Here is a 21,865-nt window from a genome sequence, read left to right as displayed (position 1 = left end):
GTCAGAGATGTTCAGTTCTTCCTCTGGGCTTGGGGATACTGGCTTTAATCCCCGATTAAACTAATTGTATATACTTAATTAGTTGGTTTAGGTTCTTGTAAACTCTCACCTGCCTATTGACAGCAGATGATAGTAGCCTATACCATAATACAGTAGTCTCAGGTGTGACAACGTCTCAAATAGCTTAATTTCAAACGTTGTCATTATTAATGTTGTCCTGTCCTACCGAAACCTATGGTGACGAGTTTCTCCTGCTTGTTATCTTTTTTGTTCGGAAAACTCTCTAAATAAAAAGACTCAAATATGTAATTTCCCTGACAACTAACTAAATAGGCATGAGCAGTGTGATTGGGCACCTCAAAGATTTTATAATCAAGTTGGCCAAATGACATTGACTTACTTGAACCTTCTTCAGTCACCATTCCAAGGCTCTCTGCCTTCTTCTGTCTCTCAAATGCGTTCAGATCCAGCACACTGAAGAATGTAATACAAAAAGCAACTTATAATAAATCACTGAAGTAAAATCAGGGAAAGCAGGATCATAAATCTTACACACCTGCAGGACAGCATCAGTCCAGACAGACTTTTAAAAAAGCCAGCATCTCTTTTTTCTTTCAGGTAGTCCAGCATTTTCTAAAGACACACATTTTACACTTTAGTAATATGAAAATAATGGCATAAATAAATAGTATCACTCTAGATACAAACAAATCAATTTGCAGTGAATTGCATTGTACCTGCTGAACAACTACATTGCCTCCATTGAGAATAGAGATACCCAGTTTCAGAGTATACCTCACCATAGGGCCAAGATGGCCTAAAAAAAAAACAGCGTCAGCACTAATGATAACATCTGATAAAGACAAGTTTGAGAGCGAAAGCGAGAGAGGCAGATTTATTTACCTTTGCTTGCACTAATCATCTGGAGTACCATCTCAGCCGCACCTCGAGCATGCAGCCTGGCCTGCTGATACAAAATTTTCTGCTTCTCCATCTCCTTCTCCTGCGATTGTGAACATGCATGCACAGATCAGATCTGTAAACAGTCAATATTTTGCCTCCATTTATGGAATACAAATGAATCAGTTGAACTGTTAGTTATTTATTTGTATTGTGTGAACCAAAAAAAAACTACCATCATAGCATGGACACTGTATGCATCTTTATATAAGCAGTTATCGTTCCTGCTAAACTAGATGTTTAACCATTAAGTTACTGTATATTCATAAAATTAAGAACAGCCTTAGTATTAATTCCATAACTCTTAAAAGTTGTGATAAAATTTTAGCTTTTTTGGGCAGCTGAATTTTACCTGCATTTGACAAGTGGCCAGGTGTTAGCTTCAAGCTCTGTGAAGTGTATTGCAAAGCCTAGGATTTTAATCACTATAGACAGCAGAGTAACAGGATTTCAACCATATACCACCCATGCCTAATTTCTTTGACATTAAAACATTACATTCCTGTCTTTTCGTGTTCGCATAAATAAAGGAATTTGACTTCACACACATACCTCAAATGTCTTTTCTTTTTCTTCTTCCTCCTCTGCTTCTTCATCCTCAGCACAGCTCTGTGAAGGAACCGTTTCACTTCATCACTGCCTTGTTTTGTCCGCACTCCTGTCTACTTTTCAGTACTGTTCAGTAAATCTTTCAGTGTAAAGATAATCATTGATTTTACAACAGAATGGCAGAAATACCTTTGCCATCATATCTGCATATGCAATATACAAGGGATCTACTTCTTGGACACTAGAGAACAGAGACAAAAAAAAAATTCTATCTTGTTTGAATAAGATATTTTGAGTTCTGGTGTATGCATGTGGAAGATGGTTTGGGACCTTCTCTCAGTCAGGGCATTATGACTGAAGTGGAGGATGAGCTGGTTAAGAGGATCTGGCTGGACCTCAGCCTCTGCTTCCTCCTCTTCTTTTTCGACAGCCATGGGGGTTTTCTGTAGGCAAAGCCACACAAGTCAAGCAAGCCTTCAGCCCACATTTCACACATGCACACTCATTCTTCACTAACGACAAATCTTAAGACACTTTCATTTCTCTCTTACAACAGTCTCTCACTCAGACACTGTGAGGAACCACTGACTCAATCGCTATACTGGTACGGAGCAAATCCAGAGGCTTAAACTTTGAATACAAACACACAAAGACAAGAGCACATTCTAGCATATATTGGTATACTGGATTTCCCGAACACAACTTGTACAGTTATTTTCTCAGGCTTTCTGAGCATTACATTAGATGCATTTCAACCATTTATTTAAAATGAGGCACCTGCCCTCTACTGTCACTACACTCACTATACACATGCTTTAGGTCACTCTTCAGCTGAGTCCAGCTTGTCCACACGTAACTCACATGCAGTTTTATTTCCACTTCCACATGATGGCACAATGAAATGTTATTAAAAAAATGCCTCTCATCCCTGGATCTATGGGATGCTCTGATGTACTTGTAGTACATCATAAGCACATCTGATTCAAATCCCAAATATAACAATTCTTTAATCAATAATATGTGCTGAAGATTAATTTTAGACCTGGTCATTTAATGTGTCTCAAATATCAAGACTATTATAAAACAGATCAGAAATCTACTAACTACTGCACATCAAGATGCATGTTTTCTATGGATGTACTCTTGCATGAAAACACAAATGTCTATGGGGTTAAATCCTACTCAGGAATAAATGACCAGGTTTACAGTAAATAGTGTCCAATTCTAAATGTATGTAGCTCTAAGGCCAGAGTTGAGAAGCACTTGTTTAGGTGACATGCTATAAAAGAGCATGGTCATTGCCTGAGGTGATGCTCCAGGACTGTGTCCAGGGGATGATACCATTAAAGTATCAATGACCAGCTCATGATAGACATGCATCATTATGTTCTTATATATTAATGAAAATGGCAGTGCAGTGCGTGTTCAGTGAAGCGTAGTGATAACGGAAAACAGATTCTTTTTTTTTTTTTTTTACAAAATGAAACCATTTTGCTGATATGTATGTTAAATATTTATCTGTACTCACTATTATATTTAACTGTTTGGGTAATGTTTGAGCTTCAGTAATACTTAATATATACTATTATCATGCCTGTTTTACTTAATGCCCTACAGTAGCTCTAGAGTATCTAGTTTATGAATCAGAACCATGTTTAAAGGAATACTCCAGCTTTTCCCCAACAAATATCTATCCATTATGTCTGTAATGTGTCTTTGATTACCACTGACATACATTTTTTTCCTCCTGTAATAAGGAAAGAACAAATAACAAGAGGGATTTTTGAAGGTAGATGTGAATAATTATGTAAAAGTTGAGTGAGAGACATTTTTAACTACATTTTTCTATATGTATATTTAAGCAAAATTCGAACAATAAAATAATACAATAAACTGCAGGTCTGGATATGAAAACTCACAGGAACAAACCAATCAAACTGCTCTGTTTATTTTATAAATTAGTTTATAAATGAATAAGCACATGTATACTTTTGAGAAACTAATTATACAGATGTAGCAAAATATTCAGACATCAAGTGTAGAAAGAAAAAGGTTAATTTGAGCTTTAGTCAATTTTTATACCGTTTATTAGAGATGAGCCGGATACTCGGCTGAAACGAGTATCCAGTACGGATAAAGCACTTCTGCCGAGTACGAGTATTATACAAGTAATACGAGACAATATCTGTGCTCGGATTGAATGAAAATCATCATTGGGTATCTGATTGTGTCAGCGTTCTGTGATAGGCTAGTCACAGCGCCCCTCCCCTACACACATACAGATGTATTGTGTTGCTGTGTCTCGCTCTGCTCACTCACAGTCACACACACAACAGCTCTCTGTCTCTCCCTCAGTCACTCGGGTTCGCGGGTCTTTTCTGTTAACGTTTAGGGTTTCTTCAGCTTTTTACTTCGGGTTGTAACGTTAATAATACGTACTCACTAACCAGTAGAGTTCTGGTAAACGTGGGTTCGTTCAGACGTGGTGCTTGCTTGGTAGAATGCGACTCGCATTGTGTCTCTGCCTGTCGGAGATTTTTTTTCTTTTTTAAACCTTCAGCTGTCTCTAACCAGTAACCAGACACTGAGTGTCTGACACGTTTTTGCTGTATTTCATAAAAACATAAAGGTAGTAAGCTAGTGTTATAAATATTACAAATTAATTATTACCTGTTAAAGACAAGCCCCGCCTACTTCCGGGTTAGGCCCCACCCACTCCGAGTACAGATAGGATACGGAAAATTCATATGCTTAACAGATACAGATACAGATAATGCTGTACTCGCTCATCCCTACCGTTTATGCATTAGCAGACTGAACAACAGGAAGGTAATTCTGCCTGATGTATTATAAAAGACTATTTAGAAATAAAAAACACTAATGGCAATGTTTTGGTTTTTTTTTGTTAAACTTGTGCTCTCTTGTTAAAAGAATAAAATTAAATAAATTGCTCCCAGGTTTTAAAAAAAAGGCTAAGAAAGCAATTGTCTGCTCCACTTACAACTAGAGTTAATTCTTGTGTAGATTTTATTAAAAAAAAAATCTATGTTAGGTTATGTTAAACTATAATACCTGTTTTATATAAATATTCATTGACTACCAGATAAACAGCATATAGACTTCCTTTATAAGTGGTCAAACAGGTCAAAGATTCTTGCAAGTGGTATTCACAGGTACAAGACAGATAGTAGACAGAGACTAAAAATTGCTGGAGTTTTCCTTTAACGCTTGTTTGACATGTATAGCAACTGTACTGCCTGCATCTTCACAGAGACATGATTTTCTAGATGAGGTGAACATGCCACCGACTGTCACAACTTACAGTACGAGACTTACGAAAGGAAAGACGACACCCAAACAGAGAGGCAGAGTGTCACAGGGCAGACCTGCCCCTCTTACCACTGCTGCGCTGAGATACACTGCTCTATGCGGCCTTAGGCTCAGCCCAAACTCATGCAGGGCCTGTCGGCTGCGCACACAACCAGCTGAGCCAAACACGGGCCAGGACGTAGACGTGATGCGAGCAGGGACGCGCTGCCGCAGTTCAGCGGGCAAGGTGCTGGCCACAGGGCAAACAGTGACAGAGAGGGCGCCAGCAGGCACACACGGCACACAGGGCAGCATCAAGGCTGGCCCGGTACTTACTGCCAGGTCCTGCACTAGCTTCTCCTCAAAGGAGTACTTCTCTGCTACTATCCAAAGTTTCTGATAGCCCGTGAGGAAGAGGTTAATAGAGCGATGCCTGAAGATTCAGGGGGGAGAGGGAGGTTAGGAAGGATATAGGATGGGGAGAAGGAAGGGGGAAAATGGGACGAGGAAAAGGGTGTGCATTCTGGAAGGGAGTGAAAGAGATGTACAGCCCATGGCCTCATCTGATTGGCCACCTCAATAACTGACTGAGGTACACCTAGGAAATCAGCACAGTTCAAATGTTAAGTGAAAACTAGTGAAGGATTTTTTTTTCTGGTTTCTGATCCAGTCCAATATTTATTGCAACAAGCTGCTTTGCCTAAATACTCACCATATCAATTATTTGGAAAGTAGATTATTCTCCCAGGTAACTGACTTTATTAATGTGACAGAAAAGGAAAAGGTGACCATTCAGAATGCAGTAAAAAATTGAATGCTTGTGCTTAGTCCTTAGGCTGGAAAATGGACTGAGGGAAGATGTTGGAATCATGAGGTCTTTTAGGCTCACTTTACCGTTAGCATGGAGAACAGACCGTCAAAGCTGGAGGTTTGGTACAACTTTTCCAGCCAAACGTACCCATAGCCATTCAGGAAGTAATTATTATTTTTGAATCTAAAGTGCATTATAGAGACAACAAAGAGGAGAAATGTTTTAGAGCTAATAGGAAAGGTGTATGGAATGGCCTATTCTGAAATATTGGACATTTCACTTTGTCAGACAGGATGTTGAAACATAACTTGGCTTGGAATAGGAAAGAGGACTAGAAATAACGAGAAAATATAACAAATTGGCATTTATTCTAAAATAAAGTAAACAGATGATGAAGGGTAAGCGACATAGGACAAAATCAAGTAATTTTATAGCATGTAATCAAACTCTATATGCTTATAACATGAAAAAACACACTATGTTGATGATGAACAATTCCTGATGAATAAAGTTCCTTCAGCACTCACCTAGGGAGGTTGTACAAAGGGGCCATGCGGAAACAGGCAACCACAGCACGCTTGCGCTGTTTGGACAGATGCTTCTGCCATACCAATTTTTTACACCTGAGAGGCTGCTCCACCTGAGGGGGTAAATGACCTTAGAATCCATTGTGAAGACTGATGCTGAGTGTTTGGAATTGGCATTTGAGGCTTTGTGTATTTAGGAAAAATGTAATGTTTGCTGTAGCAGAAGGTGGGTGTGCCGCTCAACCTCAGTGTACCTGCTCAAGATGGAAGACGGCGGCTGAGATGCCTTGGATCTTTGCGATAATGTGGTCAGTATTTATAGGCTCCTCGCCCTTCACCTCCACATCCTTATAGAGGTTTAGCTGCCACTGCACTGCCGGATCCTCTGTCTGCATCGTGGATAGACGGCTGCTCTAATCAACTGATGCCATTATCGTTTGTATCTAATGATTATAGCTTGATGAGATGTAACTTGCCTTCTGTTGAAGATGTAGGTTCTGTCTAAGATGATCCTTCACCTCGTCATCTGTGTCTTTCTGTAGAAGTCAGCACACTCATGATTTGCTTTCTAATATGTCTCTAATCGATTAATGATATGTATAAGGAATAAATCACTACAAAGTGGGCTGTAGATTCAACTCCAGGGTGATTTGATCTGTTTAGCTGATTAATTTCCAGTAACAGCACATGCTGCAGTGATTTACTTCTCTTATACTACAGACATTTGCCAACGATTACAAATTTAATTCCAAATGTTATGCTTTTTAGGGATTTATATTTACATATATTGTTATGAAACATTCAAGAGAAGTTCATGTTATGTTAAGTTCATGTTATCATTTACATCACAGCAGATACAAACCATCATCAGTCTCTCTCCAGCAACTTGTCATGTTACTAAGAAGCTCCTGAACTCCTTCCCATGGTGGAAAGATTACTGACTCTTACAAAGTACTGACACCTGAGACTCCTTTCATAAATGTTATGTAATTGTCTACTTACAGAAAACTTTCAAATATCAACAATTAAATATCTTCTTTGTTAAATATCCACACGTTTCATATATATATTATTAGCCTTGGATCATATACTGTAGACTGTCCTTTATATAACCCCCTGTATAATGAGCTACAGAGCAATTAAAATAACGAGAACATTAATATAAACCAATTGAATTACAGTCTGCGCCACTTCCAACACTGCTGTCATAGATCATTTATTATCTATCCTTAGGTACCTTCTGAACAATTGGATTTGAGAAGTCAAAATCGCTACGTTCAGTTAATGTATTAAGATAATGTGTGCTGAGAGTTCAATTAAAGTCACGCTCACCAGACTGTAGCGGATCTTGGCCAGAGAGATGAGCTCCTGGTCTCCAGCCGTGCACATGTTGAGGCCGATTGGCAGCAGTTTCTTGTGAGCTGCCACAATTAAGGATGTCTGAATAGAATACAATTCTCCTCTTCTCTTCTTCCCTTTCCTCTCCTGGTCCTGACCTCCTGACTGCAACAGGTCACACAAACACAGAAGGTGATTTTTGGGGACATTGCCACTGGTTACTTTCAGTTTCACTTGCATTTTTCCCCTGACATAAGAAGATCGGTTTTGTTAATGGTATCATTTCATATTACCTGGGTTTAATCTCTCTCTCACTCACTCATTTTCTACCGCTTATCCGAACTACCTCAGGTCACGGGGAACCTGTGCCTATCACAGACGTCATCAGGCATCAAGGCAGGATACACCCTGGACGGAGTGCCAAACCATGGCAGGGCACACACACACTCTCATTCACTCACGCAATCACACACTACGGACAATTTTCCAGAGATGCCAATCAACCTACCATGCATGTCTTTGGACCGGGGGAGGAAACCGGAGTACCCGGAGGAAACCCCCGAGGCACGGGGAGAAAATGCAAACTCCACACACACAAGGCGGAGGCGGGAATCGAACCCCCAACCCTGAAGGTGTGAGGCGAACGTGCTAACCACTAAGCCACCGTGCCCCCCTTGGGTTTAATCTACTAATTTAAATTTTAATATTTTGATTTAAATATAAAACTGTCTGAGAAGTTTTATACAAAATTTGGCAGTCTTTTGATTAATACCAGATATTACACATAATTACAAATAATCATGCAGCCCTAAATTCCACAAAGTACATCAAATTTAAAAACAAAAGAAGAAGAAGCAATTTCTTACTATTTCATTAGACTTTTTTTTATCACAGTAGAGATACACTAGTTCACATATACCAAAAGGGAACATGTTTCGAAATTCAATTTTTATTTTTTTTATAAATTCAAAAATCACGGATGACAGAATGAGTTTCTAGATTTCTAGATTCATGATTTTAAATCTTAAAGAAAGTAAAAAGCTGTATGAGCACAGTGGCAGGTTTCTGGCTCCTTCATGTTAGATGACTGGGTAAGTTCACTCTCACTCTCACCTTTGACATCTTGGTCTTGTTGTCTCCAGTGAGGAAGGCAAGGTTGTTGATTTCATTTTGCACCACAAAGTTTTGCTCTTCCCTTTTGAAATTCTGTTTGTAAAAAAAGCAAAAGATGTTGTGAAAATATGGAAATCAGAACATAAAAAGTGCAACCTCATATTTAGATCTTACATGAGATTTACACCAGAGTATGAAAATCTCTGCCACCATGTTGAAGAGTTCTGTTGAATCTGTACTTGGTTTCTTTAGCCATTTAGACCTGGGTAGAGAAAAATATTATGACTCTATGTTTCCAAATAGGGCTTATTCATCTTCTTCTTTTTACACATTAAATGTGTAAGTTGAAATATTCACCTCTTCTAAATATTGTTCTTATGCCTTATTTGTTCTTGACCATATTTCACTTATTCTTATAAGCACCCAGTTTGAAGAAGCTCGAGCTTGATTTTTTATCTTGCTGGATTTGGGTTTGATTCATTGCTCAGTCAGTGAACAGTGATGATACCTGTTGTTGTCCACGTAGCGGATGAGCATGGGGTAAAAAGCGTACAGGTCTCTGCAGAGGACAGCAAACTCATCCAGGATCTGCAGCTCGGCCTCCTGAGTGTCAGCTTTGCTTTCAGCCCTTATCATCTCCTCCTCAGCCACAATCTTCACTGTCTTCTTCTTCAGCTTCTCCAGGGTGGGCAGGAAGTGAGTACGTAATAGGTCTGCTCCTGCTTTGCTAATGATTGGCTGTGTGTACACTGTATGAAAAGAGAATTAAAGAATTCTAACTTTTTACAAAAAAAATGTTCCTGCACATTCCAGCATTATGAAACTTGAAATGTTTAAATGTCTTTCTTTAGTTGTGCCAATGTCTGAGTATATGTATATAATAGTGATAGAAAAAAATGTTCCTTTCACTACTTTGCTGTATCATTTGCTAGAAGAGAATCCAAAGCTATAATTTTGATGCCAGAACTGACAAACAAGAAATAATGAAAACTTAAAACCTAGCCACCTGAGAGAAGTGAGGTAAATGAAGCACTTTGGGGAGAAACAGATCTGCTAAAAACTTGATAATACTGGTAAAACCTCCATATATTGACACATACTATATCAATGCTACATTGTTGGTTCTCACAAACCTCAATAACCCCTGTGTGTAGCCTGAAGTCACTGATCCTGAAGTCCCTGATCCTGAAGTCCCTATTTTGTTCTCCCTTTCATTTCCCTGGCACTGCACCAGTACAATCATTAAACTAGCCATCAAGCTAATCAAAAAATAACAATTTTATGCCAAAAAATAGAAAGAAAAGAAGAAGAAAAAGATTTTCTGAATACACTGTGGTATGTTGATGCATGTCTTTACTCTTTTGCCTGCATTTTTATTTCCTGTGAAATCCTATGAAAGGTGATTTTAGTATAATATAAGCCACAAAATATAAGCAAAATAATCATTAATTATTGGGTTTTAATTGAAACACGCTCACCTGCAAGCCTCTTCATCCAGGACGCTTCATCTATACCCAGGTTGTTGTTGAGGATCTTGAGGATGTCACCCAGGATGAGGCTGAGGTGCTCAGAGGTGACAGTGGTACAGCAGCTCTCATGATTCGGAGAGTTCTCAGGACCCTTTTCCCACCAGTAAGAAAGATAGTTACACAGCATGGGCAAGATGACCTCGATGACATGTGGCATCTCTGTGTAGCGAGCCCCAGACTCCGAGATGTCGTGGATATCTTTCAACAGGCCGTCCACACGTGGCATCTCAGGACACATCTCCTCCACAGTGTCAGGCATGCTCAGAACTAGAAGCAGACAGGTTCAATTATTTTTATTAAAAAAAATCTATCTAAAATATATACACTGATCAGTTCTAACATTAAAACGAATGAGAGGTGAAGTGAATAGCATTGATTCTCTAGTTACAGTGGCACTTGTCAAGGGGTGTTATATATTTGATAGCAGGTGAACAATCATGTCTCAAAGTTGATGCGTTTGAAGCAGGAAAACTGGGCAAGGTTAAGGATCTGAGAAACGTAAATATGGTAGGTTTTGTGTGGTGTTCCCAAAATGCAGCGGTTACTACCAAAGAATTTGTACAGTATTTACTATAATACTACATGCACTTACTTGCTCTCTCCCGTGGTGTCTTTGTATTGAAGACAGAGCGTGGGTTGTGCATGTTCAGATGAGGCTCTAGGAAAGCTACAGGCATAGCTCCCACCAGAGTAGCCAAGCATTCTCCCAGCACTGGAAGCTGCCTGTTTAAATGCAGAACTCAGACATGAATAACTCAAAGAAATGAACAAACAGCCTGATCAATTAAGCAATCAGAAAAGTGCATTACTTTTCAACATAGATGTTTTTGCCAGTTCCCAGGGAGTATAGGCTGGTCAGAATTCGATAGCAGGAAAGTTGAACATCATCCACTGAAAAGCCATAAAACAATGTTACTACTTTCAGGGAAAAAGATCCCGTTTATAAAAATGCACAAAAATGGGGTTTATAGTACAAATGTTTTCTGCTTTGGTGCTAAATGTAAGGATTGTCCATTGTATTTTTAACTGAAATTAATAGAAATTAAATTAATTTGATCTATAATAAGAAAACATCATTTAAATGAGCTTAAGGGACTCTGTTGAAATTCTTTCCTGACAGGGTTTAATGAAGGTCATGGTTGTCCTGTCACTATTTTGCATAATTTGACCTAGAAATTTGGCATAAAATGTCAGACAGATTTAACATAATGAAAAGAACACTTCATTTTTGTAGCTGCTCATTTGCATACGTGACTGACTGTCACACAGCATTCTTACACAGCAAGTCTGCCCCAAACTGGTGCTCAGTGATGTGCTGAAATAGAGCAGTAAGAATAGGCAGCAGTGCCACTGAAGTGTAGTTGATGATCTGAGCCACTCCCTTCATTTGGGTGCGAGACTGGCCCATCTTGCCCAGCTTTAGGTTCTCCATAGTCTTCTCCAAGTCTTCTGCAGCATTCTCAAAGAACGTCCTAACTCCAGCCTTCACCAATTCGGAACCAGACTTCATCACTGTCCTGGAAAAAGGAGACCATGCATGTCATCAGCCCAGCAAACTCTTACTGTATGTTCCATGTAGTGTTCTTAGAGAATGCTAAAAATGTTAAAAATGACAATTACAATTCAGAGACATGACCAAGACAGACATTATCCAGAGAATCTTTGAGAACTCCACACAGACAGTAACCTGAGCTCTGGATCAATCCAGCAACTCTAGACCTGATAGCTGCCAACTGTGTTGCCTTGTTTTAGCATTTAAAAGATCTAAACTAGTTACCATAACCAAGAACTGTCCCAATTATCTTTAATGATTTACAGGTCAAACACAAAATTTGTTTTTTTTCCCTTGCTTCCAAAAGTGGTAGGTCAGTGCTTAAGCCGTTAGACTGCTGCTTGGAAAGTTATTAGTTCAAATTCCAGGACCACCAATCTCCCACTGCTGGAACCTTGAGCAAGGCCCTTAACCTTCAGTTGTTCAGTCATATAAAAAGTGGGATAAAATATAAACTGCTCTGGATAAGTGTGCTAGCCAAATGATTAATATGTATAAATAGTATTGTCTTAAATAAAGCTGCTATTCTTTATTTGATTGAAATGTATTTATTTATATAAAAAATAAGTTTACTGTATAAGAGATACAATTATAAAGCATAGTTAACATATTTTGTTTCTAAATTAACATTCAGTACATTACATTTACAATATTTTTCAGACACCCTTATATAGCAACTTTTATTACCACTTTTATTTATTTATTTATTTATTTATTTATTTATTTATTTATTTTTATTCAACTGAGCAGAGGGTTAAGGGACTTGCTAAAGAACCCAGCTGTGGCATCTTGCTAGTGTTGGTATATAAAGACACAACATGACCTCAGTAGTCCAACATCTTAACAACTGAGCTTCCATTGTCCATCACCAATCAGGGCTTCAATGTTAAAACAACTATGACTCTATGGATAAAATAACTGTGACTATAATTTTATTCCCTGCTACAACAGCTTATTTACTTACATTTTCGAATCGTATTCATGGGCTTTAGCAAAAATGCTAAAATGTATATGTGTTTCATATATTTGGACCATAAATTAGTAAATCAGTATGTATGTGTTCTTACCTAAAGTCCAGTGAATGTGCAAGGATAAGCAGACAGCTCACCATCGTAGCAGAGTCACTTCCTGACAGAGTAGGATCGTTGAAGTTATGTTAGAGGTTAGAATGACAAAAAAAGATTTTGATGATCTAGCTGTGAATAATGCCTTCTTTGCATTGTAATGCCTTACCAAACAGAGAAATCCTATGTCTAACGAGAGATGCCAGCTTACAGAAGAGACTATAATAAATAGAAGATCAAAAAAAGCAATGAGAACATGAGAACATATACTGAGGTTCCATGCCTCATTATCTTAGTAACAGAGCCATGTAAGCTATGTGTGCCCTTAAAAAAATCTAAACCTGGTGATCATCTCCTTCTCTTTGTTTGAAGCATAACCGCTGCTGCTCAGATTGATGCTGGGAGAAGACAGGAAGTAAAGGCAATGATTCTTAAAGTACTGGTCAAGCAACGGCAGCAGGACCTGTAGTAAACAACCATATAAATGATTATATTCACTTATTATAGCAAGTGATGTGAATATTTATTATTGTATGAATGAACAACAGCTAGGAATAAATTAACATGTATTGAATTGATATTCAGGTGTGTTACCTTTGCAAAGAACTTTATCTCCTGCTCATGAGGTGATTTGTCAGTTTTTCCACTGGTGGCCATAGCCTCTGTAAAGGTTTTTTGAAAATAAGTACTCAAATAAGATGCTCTAAAGAAACTCTAATACAAATTGTCTAAAACAGCTGCATTTCTGTGGAATGTGTACAATTACCCCTAACTATAATTTCAATATTTTATGTTTCCCTGTACTGAGGAGTGTTAGTAAGGGCAAGTATGTTTGTCTTTTGTCAGTATAGGACAATGTTTCTAATTTCTTGTTCGTTGTAATCAGTCAAAAGCATAATTTATATATAATTTAAATATTCTTTATTTTAACTCACCTAGATGGGCTATAAATTCCTGTGCTGAGTCTACGTAACTCAGCAGCCTCTTCAGGAACTTGTAAGCAATCCTCTTTTCCATAGAGGAAGAATCATGCTCCAATTCCTTCAAACCTCTAGTAAGAAGAATCATCAGTGGACGATCAAAACAAGTGATACCCAGTATGCATCAATATTGTGAGAACTACTTTCCACAGCACATTCAAATGATGGACAAATGAAAAAAGTAAAGCTTGCAAAGACACATGTACCTGCTTATTGCATAGCCGTTAAGCTGCAGGAATTTGAAGAGCTCCTGAGACTTTTCTCTGTCTCTGAACTTCTCCTTTGCTGTCAGTGTGTCGTAAGGTACCAGCAGTGGGTGAGTCCCTCCTCCTGCAATTAGAAACATAACTTACATGGTGAATTTTGCAATATTCCTCATATAGTACACTAATTAAGATTTTAAACTAAGTACACTAAGTCCTTTTAGAGTAAGTCATCCCAATCTTACCTTTGCTGCTTAGTTCCATTTTCTTTTTATTTGCCCAGATATTGTGGTAATTCTCTGCTACAGTCTCTACCATACTCTGCAGACAGTATTGATGAGCATATATCCATTAGATCCACTGCATGCAATACATTTTAAGAATTTCTTGTATTTACAGTGAACTATTTATATGTACTCTTTAGGTCCAAAAGGTTGTCTACAACTGTCCATAACGCATATATTGCAACAGTGCTGCATGGAAGGACTTTACATCTTAAATGAGCAGAAATCTCTAAAGCCAAGTTCCAAAATCTAGTGTAAAAGTTCCCAAAAAGTGGAATTTATCATGTCAGAAAAGAGGAGCTCATATGAATGTGACCAGTCCACATATTTATGGAAATATATAATTATATAACTTTATTTAATAGAAAAATATTTATGAGCAAATGAAGCTTAAATTTACATAAAATCACACTCACTTTTATCTTTTTTATTCATATTAAGCAAATAATATGGATTAAAAACAAAAGAAAACATACCTGTAGTTCTCTAGATAAAGTTACATTTTCCAATTCTACAGGCGCTGGATGAAATCCGTCTCCCTTTAAAAGAACAAATGATGAACAAAGATCTGTTAAACTGTTAAACAGTTGTGTTTTTTGATTCGTTGAATCTTAAGTCTTCCTACCTGAGAAGGCTCTGAAGTCTTAATCTGTTTCTCTGCTTCACGCTGTTGGAACATGGCATCTCCTTCTTTGGTCCTTTCGATGGTCCAGCCCATTGCCAGCATGCACTTCAGAGATTCCTTCACTGGGTAGCGGTAGGTTTCCCTCTCCTGAGCCAAGTCCAAAAGATCAAGTGGAGTTACCACATTATCATCTCTGTGAGTAATTGCTCTGCACTGGATATTTTAGAAATCCACAAGTACCTTTTCACTCAGTGCTTTATATGGCTTCAGTAAAGGGTGGGTTTTGGCTTGGTCATCTACTTTTTCACCTGCAGTCCAGCCTAGAGCAAACTGTCAAATGACAGAACATCAGATCATATGAGTCATACAATGTGTGTTTATTTATGCAGTTCTCCCTAGGATCACCTGCAAAAGCTGGAATTTTACAGTAAACAGTCATAAACTTACCTTCTCAGAAGACCATTTCTCATGGCAATGTTCAGCATACTTGTTGGCAATGTAATCAAGTTTTTCAGGCAGTGAGATGCTGAAGATAGAAAGCAATAATTCAAATTTCTGAGAAAAATATAATGCATTCTTAAAAATATAATGCATTCTTTCCATTTATTGGCCTTACGCAATGCATTTCAGTTTGATAAAGTCAACTTGAAATGTGTTATTTATAGTAATCTGAGTTTTGTTTTAATGAATGAGTGATTCAAATGAATATGATTATTTTGACTATCTGTATATAATTTAAAATTAATACAATTTCAGGTTTCAAAATCACTAGAACATAAAGCTCCTCGTGCACCAATTTGCAGATGTATGCTATACAACATCTGATGCTGTCACACTGCTCCTGTTGTTGCACTATTGTTTAGACATGGGAAGGGTGCAGGTAAGTCTGAGCATTTCTAATGTCTGCATATATAAATTGTAGAATCTGTATTTGGATTCTGTTAACTTCATGTAACTTCATGCTAATGAGGGCCCTCAGATTAGTAACCTGGAATTCCAGGTAGATTTACTACAACTGTTTAGTGCTTACTTGGCAGTGTTGATAGGCTTGGGATCAAAGTTTCCTTGAGAATCCACAGAGACCTGCTTTACAAGAGTGGTGGCTGGGCTGATGTATACATAATCAGGTGGGATGGCTCCACCTATGGCACTCAGACACATCATAGCCATTTTGAAAAGCTCTGCATCATATTTCTGCAGGAGACATTATAGAAGAAGAGGCAATGTAAGGAGTGCAGCACAGCTGTGCTGTCCCATGCTATGAATAGTAATCAGGGGTAAAGGCTGAGTGAGCACATAGACTACTAGGAGGCAAAGATGATGTGAGTGCTTGTATGTGAAATGATTCATTATGCACTTGACTTTTTACATAATAAATGCGGTACAGATAAAAAACCAGCATGCCAGAACACATCAGTGATTCTCAGTGTACAGCTCAGGCCTTCCTTCAAAACCTAAATGTTCAGTACCTTTTGAGAGAGAGCATCAAAAAGACCCCAGAAGAGTTTGGTGGTAAGGTGGAGCTCCTCTTCTGATGCCATCCCATAACTGCCCAGGCCCGAAGGCAGGCAGTAGTATTTCCAGTTCTGTTCATAGTGATTGGACAAAAGCTGCAACAACAAAAATGCATGTTACCAAACAAATATACCAGCATAGCAACATGTGTAGTCAGTGTAATTCGATTTTCTTAGCAATTAACTAGGAAATCTTTTTTTGCTTTTTTCTCTCCACTGTGATTCTGATTCGACAATATTTGTATAAATAATTTAACGATTACATGCTTCACCTGAAAACAACTAGATATATTGTGAACCTCAATCACAGGGTATGTATGTTTTGCTAATGCAATGGTAAAGTGTTTTTATTACTTCACCCAAATGAGCAGCAAGAATATAGCATGCTGAAAGCCTTCAAAAAATCCATTCAAATAGCCCACATTTAAAGCATTCAGATTTTTATAATTCAAAGGTTGTCATTTTATGAACTCTCGATAGACACTGGGGTTAGCGAGAATCGCCTGGATACCTTCTTGTGCATGTGTGTTCATATGCTGAGGTCCTCCAACAAAGTGATTAAGTGACATATGGTGCAACCTTTGACATAAATACACCATTATACCAGTCTTCTATCCTTGTAACTTTCTCACCCTGTTCTTTCCAAATCTGCACTCGTTCCAAATGACAAGGAACCTGGGGGTTATCTGGAGTTTATAGAACCACAGTTACATACTTATATATTTAACACACACGCTATTTCCCTCCTAACCACACTGGTGGTGATCAATATCTTCTCAATAATTTCATGAGGAACCACCACATCTTTAGGACTAAATTGAAAGGTGTTCATAACCATGCTCACCACACTGTGAGGTGCTATGTTAACCTTGTAGAACCTGAAAATGTGACTCTTATGTAACAGCACTGCAGACATCATGGAGAGGCAAGACTCTAAGTATTGTGAGTAATAAAGCGTCATGTCACATGAGAATGTCTATATACCATGGTGTTGATAGAGTCTACTGAATAAGCCAGTCTCTGTTTAAACAAGGAAGCCTCATTCGGATTTTTCCACTGGAAGAAATGGACAGTTGGTCTTCAGATCAAATGTCCACCATCTGGTATAAGTAGGACTGCATGAGGTCAATAGATCACCTTTGGTAATATGACCAAGTCCTGGGTTGGACCAGAAGGTCACCTCAGAGTCTGTCAATCAATGTATGCAGTTTCTTTATGCTAGGGTATCTGCTAGCAATTTTCAAAGACATTCAATTCAGTTGGAACAGCATGTAAGGAGGAGCTATTGTATAATGGAAAAATGGAGAAATACCAAACTGAGCTCCTGGTGAATTGTACTAGACGGTGTGGGATTAAGTTTATCATTCCTAAAGGGACGCTATACAAGGAGCTGTGACAAAGGTTATTACTTAGGGATCATAAAATGTACCAGGATTGAGTCAGTAGAATACACAACATTTGGAAAACTTCCACCTAAAGGCATTTAAAGCCCATAGGTTAGGGGATCTTAGGTTTAGCTTCCTGAACAACTAAGTCACAGTTCTTAGAAGGTGATACCATAGCTATCATTATGCAAAAATATTATTTCTATATACATTTTTCCTACACATATTTTGCACGTGATGTGTTTCACCATATTATTTATAAATCAGGCAATCTTTATAAATCACTACACAACATGCCCACGGTTTGCACATCATACTGTAACTTATGATCGTTAGCTTTTTGATGGATAACTAGCATAGTAGTAACTGGCTGTCTCGGTATGAGACAGATGGCATGTGGTAGGTTGCTGTTATATATTTGTAGTTGAGAGTATGTTTATATGTTTGCACCTACTATTCAAAAGACCATGCTGGATCCACGATGACAGTTGGATCAGGTGGCTTGGAAGCCTATGGGAGTGTGCATGTGTGTGTGGATGTGTAGTGACAGGTGTGAACTGCTAACACCTTTTTTAATCTGGCACTGAGCCTTCCAATACACATTACTGATACAGAAGCCAATAGGGATAACAGCAGATTTGCACCCACAGTCAGTTAGAAATGCCAGTGCTTAATATGGATTTTATGTAGAACTCAATAACAGAAATATAATCACGAAGCCTACAGGCTTAAATCATAAATGTTTCATTTCGGCATCTAACAATGTAGTAATGTGACATAACAAAAAGCAGTGATGCATAATTGTATTACTAATAAATTCATTTAATATAAAAAAAAAAAAAAGCTGAAATGCTCACCTTTATGGGCATCTTGCAGTATTCTGTAAGCTGTGGCACATCGAACACCAGACGGCGCAGGAGCTGTTGCAGCATAGAAGGCCGCAGGTGTCTAAGTAGATAAGCAATTAAAGCATATTTATACAGACTCAGGAACCAGGTGCAGAACTGTTAAATTTCCAGATCAAAACCTAGACTAGAACATGGCTCTTACTTGCAGATGGCAAGAAGGCACTCCTCGATAGAGTCTCTCTGAGCCTTGGTGAGAGAGCGGCCCTTGGACAGTCTGTAAATGGTTTGTAGTGTGGAGTCCATGAGCGTAGTGTAGTGCTCAGTATGAGCAAAGAGAGACGCACATCGTGTCAGCAAAGGCAGCACAGCTGAACCAATATACCTGTTCAAGGCCAGTGCTGTCTCTGTAGTGCTCAGCACCTCCTAGTTTCAGTGGAAGAAAACACAGTATTAATCACCGATAATCACTTTGACAAAAATGATTAGGCTGAACATGTTTTGAATATCTGAATAGTTAATAACTGAATGTTATTGCTTCTTAAAACTATAAGAACCCAAAATGCAAATGGAGGCCAGACTATGTTTGGATTCCATGTTTGGCATTATGCTGCATTTGACTCATAACTCAATTTCCATGTGTCAACTTCAAAAACAGCAAACAAAACCCTTGAGACACTCACTGTGTCCAAAGATGCAGAGACCCTGAAGTCAGGCAGGAAGCCCACCTCCAACAGGTTTAGCAAGAAGCTTTGGTCCTCAATACCATACACACGGTCCAGGAAGAGCACCATTGGTGATTTGTGCTCCGGACAGAAACTAGAGTTCATGTCTGGCTCTGTGACACTGCCATCTGGAGATGCAAAGAAAAAACTTTTAAGGAAAGGACAAAAATGGACAACATCTAAAGCAACAGATGCAGCATGAATAATGTGTTCTAATGGGGTTTTAAGGATGATGCAACACACAGACCAGGGAAGAATATATGACATTTAACTTGACTGCTAAAAGAGAAAATTCCAAAACGAGCACTGGGTCAGATGCAGTGTAAATATAGTCAGTAGCACATTTGGTTTGATAATAGCTGGACTAGAGGAAGTAAAATAGTTTATAAATCAGAGTAGGAAAGCAAAAAACATTTAATGTCAGGAACAAGTCATTGTGTCCTGTGTAGAGATTACCAAAAATAAAAGAGTTTATGTACCAGGAAATTACTTATAAAATAAGTTTGGATAAAAGACTGGTTTTCAGGTCACCCTAAAGAGGTTACCTCCAGTGAATGTGACTAACCTTTGTTGATTATTGGCACTTTCAGTGGTATGCTGATGATGCCCACTAAGTCTTTAGTAGGCACTAGAGAACGCAGGATGGCACGGATACGCAGAGCTTCACCCTTGCCTGTATTGATTAACTGTGAAAAATCAGTGATAAAATGTTTGTATGTGTCAGACATCTGACAAAGCCTCACTGAATGTGACATGTTAAACCAAAGAAATAATACTGCTACAGAAAACAATGGTTTAAAGATTATAAGTAAAATCTGGCATGTGGGCTCACATGCATCTCAGGTGCACAGCGTCCCAGCAGGTCAATAAGAGCTGAGTAGAAGGACATGATAGAGTTGCCCATGTGTGCCAACTCTTCCTCCTCCCCATCCTCCCCAGGCCTGTCTCACACACACACACACACACACACACAAAGTACAGAGTACACACTCGATCAGTCACTTTCAAGGCTTTCTCTTGGAGGTCAGAGGCAGGACAACAGGAACTGCACTACATCAAAACTCTCAATGCCTGGACTGACCTACTGGTTTGGAGATGCCTGTGTAATAAGAAGGGATTTAGAGTACCTGTCCGATATGCTACAATATATTAATATTAAAAGTAACTATAACTGGGATAGTTCATGTGAAAACTTACACAGGTGCTCCTCCTCCAGGAAGGTTAGGAAGGTCGAGAGCAGGGTCCTCGGAGATCTTGATGGCCTCCAGCATGGCAGCCAACAGACCTTGTCCCCCCTCTCCTCTCAGTGCAGGGCCAAAACACTCAGGACGCCTGATCAACAACTTTACCACTACATTAGCATTCTCCTCTACACTCTCACCTGAAGAAAACAACAGCAAACATTCTAGCAGCCTGATGCCTGTTTGAGGTGTTTAATACAGTTACCAATTATTCATCAAATTAGACAATAGCAGGAGATGTTGTACAAAGAAATGAAGCACACCATTAACAAACACAGCAAATCGGAGGAAAGACAGATAACGTTCCCCTTCTATAGGATTCCAGCCGATGTCAGGGTATCCCTTAGCTACCAGCATAGGGCAGCTCTGTAGACCACAACCAGCCAAGTACATCACCACCTGAACAGATTAAAAGCAGGAATTAATTTCATGATATTGAACCATCTATGTAAAACCTAAAAATGTAAAATTTAAATGGATACTTACAGTAACAATACAACTAGCATCGGTATCAGTTCATGCATGTTATATTACTTTTAAATACTTTTAAAAATGTAAGTAAATACTATTTAATCATGCACATTACCTTTTCCAGGTCTGGTTCCTCTAAAGCCAGTGCCAGGCTGTTGTTGTCCATCACTGAGGATGCGGCCACATCCAAAGGAGTGGAGCCTCTCATGGCAGTGCAAGCTGTACAATGGAAAACTGTTATAGTTTGTCTCATTCAAATAAGCACTTCAGTTTATTCACCAGCAGGGTGCAGTCTTTTCTTAGCTTTGTAAAACTGGCATACAAATACTATGTTGCTATCTTTGGTGTCATAGGATTTGGTTGTATCTAAAGATAAGACATCTTCATTAGTCTGTTTGTGTGAATATGACTGCGTTTAAAGAGGCAGTATATGTTTCTAAAAATATTATCTAGACCTTAATTACCACAAATATTCAAAAAGACTTTTAAGAAACTGGAATACTTATGTTTAAAGCTTCTCCTTTTATTTTGCTAGCAAAGAAATTAGCAATACCACTCGTTAAGTTCTTCCTATTGGTTCTATTAAAATGGGACTCCCAAGCTAGAAAAGGAAACCCCAAATTTAGTTACTCTGAATGTTGCAAGATGTCGTCTTTAAAATGTGTATGAATATGTAAGTACAGTATTTTTATAATACAGTATATTATATAGATGTAAAAATTTAAAATGCCCTAGAGCTAAAAGTGTATGTTTTAACCCCTGAAGCAAATATAAGCAATTAGACGTAGTACATACACAGTAACATTTTCCCATCCAATGTCTAGTATTCCTGAAATTTCC

The 21,865-nt window shown here is 38.4% G+C and overlaps 1 protein-coding gene across 2 annotated transcripts in view; it reads right to left on the bottom strand.

Annotated features, from left to right (window-relative positions):
- Window positions 1-21,865, bottom strand: part of ryr3 (ryanodine receptor 3) — a 74,759-nt gene that overhangs the window by 10,239 nt on the left and 42,655 nt on the right. Inside the window, exons 42-81 of one of the 2 annotated variants that reach the window (XM_060866428.1) lie at window positions 21,141-21,244; window positions 20,818-20,953; window positions 20,511-20,694; window positions 20,146-20,254; window positions 19,879-19,999; window positions 19,272-19,441; window positions 18,794-19,014; window positions 18,601-18,691; window positions 16,314-16,454; window positions 15,875-16,038; window positions 15,292-15,370; window positions 15,085-15,174; window positions 14,845-14,991; window positions 14,696-14,758; window positions 14,181-14,256; window positions 13,939-14,062; window positions 13,688-13,803; window positions 13,347-13,414; window positions 13,094-13,215; window positions 12,922-12,971; window positions 12,756-12,816; window positions 11,415-11,653; window positions 10,946-11,027; window positions 10,729-10,859; window positions 10,086-10,403; window positions 9,116-9,356; window positions 8,782-8,869; window positions 8,608-8,700; window positions 7,489-7,659; window positions 6,633-6,692; window positions 6,411-6,545; window positions 6,157-6,269; window positions 5,713-5,812; window positions 1,840-1,952; window positions 1,699-1,750; window positions 1,513-1,569; window positions 904-1,003; window positions 738-817; window positions 557-633; window positions 401-474 (exon numbers count right to left, since the gene is read on the bottom strand). In XM_060866428.1, the coding sequence (XP_060722411.1) occupies window positions 401-474; window positions 557-633; window positions 738-817; window positions 904-1,003; window positions 1,513-1,569; window positions 1,699-1,750; window positions 1,840-1,952; window positions 5,713-5,812; window positions 6,157-6,269; window positions 6,411-6,545; window positions 6,633-6,692; window positions 7,489-7,659; window positions 8,608-8,700; window positions 8,782-8,869; window positions 9,116-9,356; window positions 10,086-10,403; window positions 10,729-10,859; window positions 10,946-11,027; window positions 11,415-11,653; window positions 12,756-12,816; window positions 12,922-12,971; window positions 13,094-13,215; window positions 13,347-13,414; window positions 13,688-13,803; window positions 13,939-14,062; window positions 14,181-14,256; window positions 14,696-14,758; window positions 14,845-14,991; window positions 15,085-15,174; window positions 15,292-15,370; window positions 15,875-16,038; window positions 16,314-16,454; window positions 18,601-18,691; window positions 18,794-19,014; window positions 19,272-19,441; window positions 19,879-19,999; window positions 20,146-20,254; window positions 20,511-20,694; window positions 20,818-20,953; window positions 21,141-21,244 (4,761 nt within the window). Of the gene's footprint in view, window positions 1-400; window positions 475-556; window positions 634-737; window positions 818-903; window positions 1,004-1,512; window positions 1,570-1,698; window positions 1,751-1,839; window positions 1,953-5,154; window positions 5,252-5,712; window positions 5,813-6,156; window positions 6,270-6,410; window positions 6,546-6,632; window positions 6,693-7,488; window positions 7,660-8,607; window positions 8,701-8,781; window positions 8,870-9,115; window positions 9,357-10,085; window positions 10,404-10,728; window positions 10,860-10,945; window positions 11,028-11,414; window positions 11,654-12,755; window positions 12,817-12,921; window positions 12,972-13,093; window positions 13,216-13,346; window positions 13,415-13,687; window positions 13,804-13,938; window positions 14,063-14,180; window positions 14,257-14,695; window positions 14,759-14,844; window positions 14,992-15,084; window positions 15,175-15,291; window positions 15,371-15,874; window positions 16,039-16,313; window positions 16,455-18,600; window positions 18,692-18,793; window positions 19,015-19,271; window positions 19,442-19,878; window positions 20,000-20,145; window positions 20,255-20,510; window positions 20,695-20,817; window positions 20,954-21,140; window positions 21,245-21,865 lie in introns of both variants that reach the window. The other variant, XM_060866427.1, reaches the window with a different exon arrangement.

Source organism: Tachysurus vachellii, chromosome 3 (assembly GCF_030014155.1).
Source record: "Tachysurus vachellii isolate PV-2020 chromosome 3, HZAU_Pvac_v1, whole genome shotgun sequence".
Taxonomy (NCBI): Eukaryota; Metazoa; Chordata; class Actinopteri; order Siluriformes; family Bagridae; genus Tachysurus; species Tachysurus vachellii.
The sequence above is the reverse complement of the archived record's forward strand: the minus strand, read 5'-3'. Positions and strand labels throughout refer to the sequence as shown.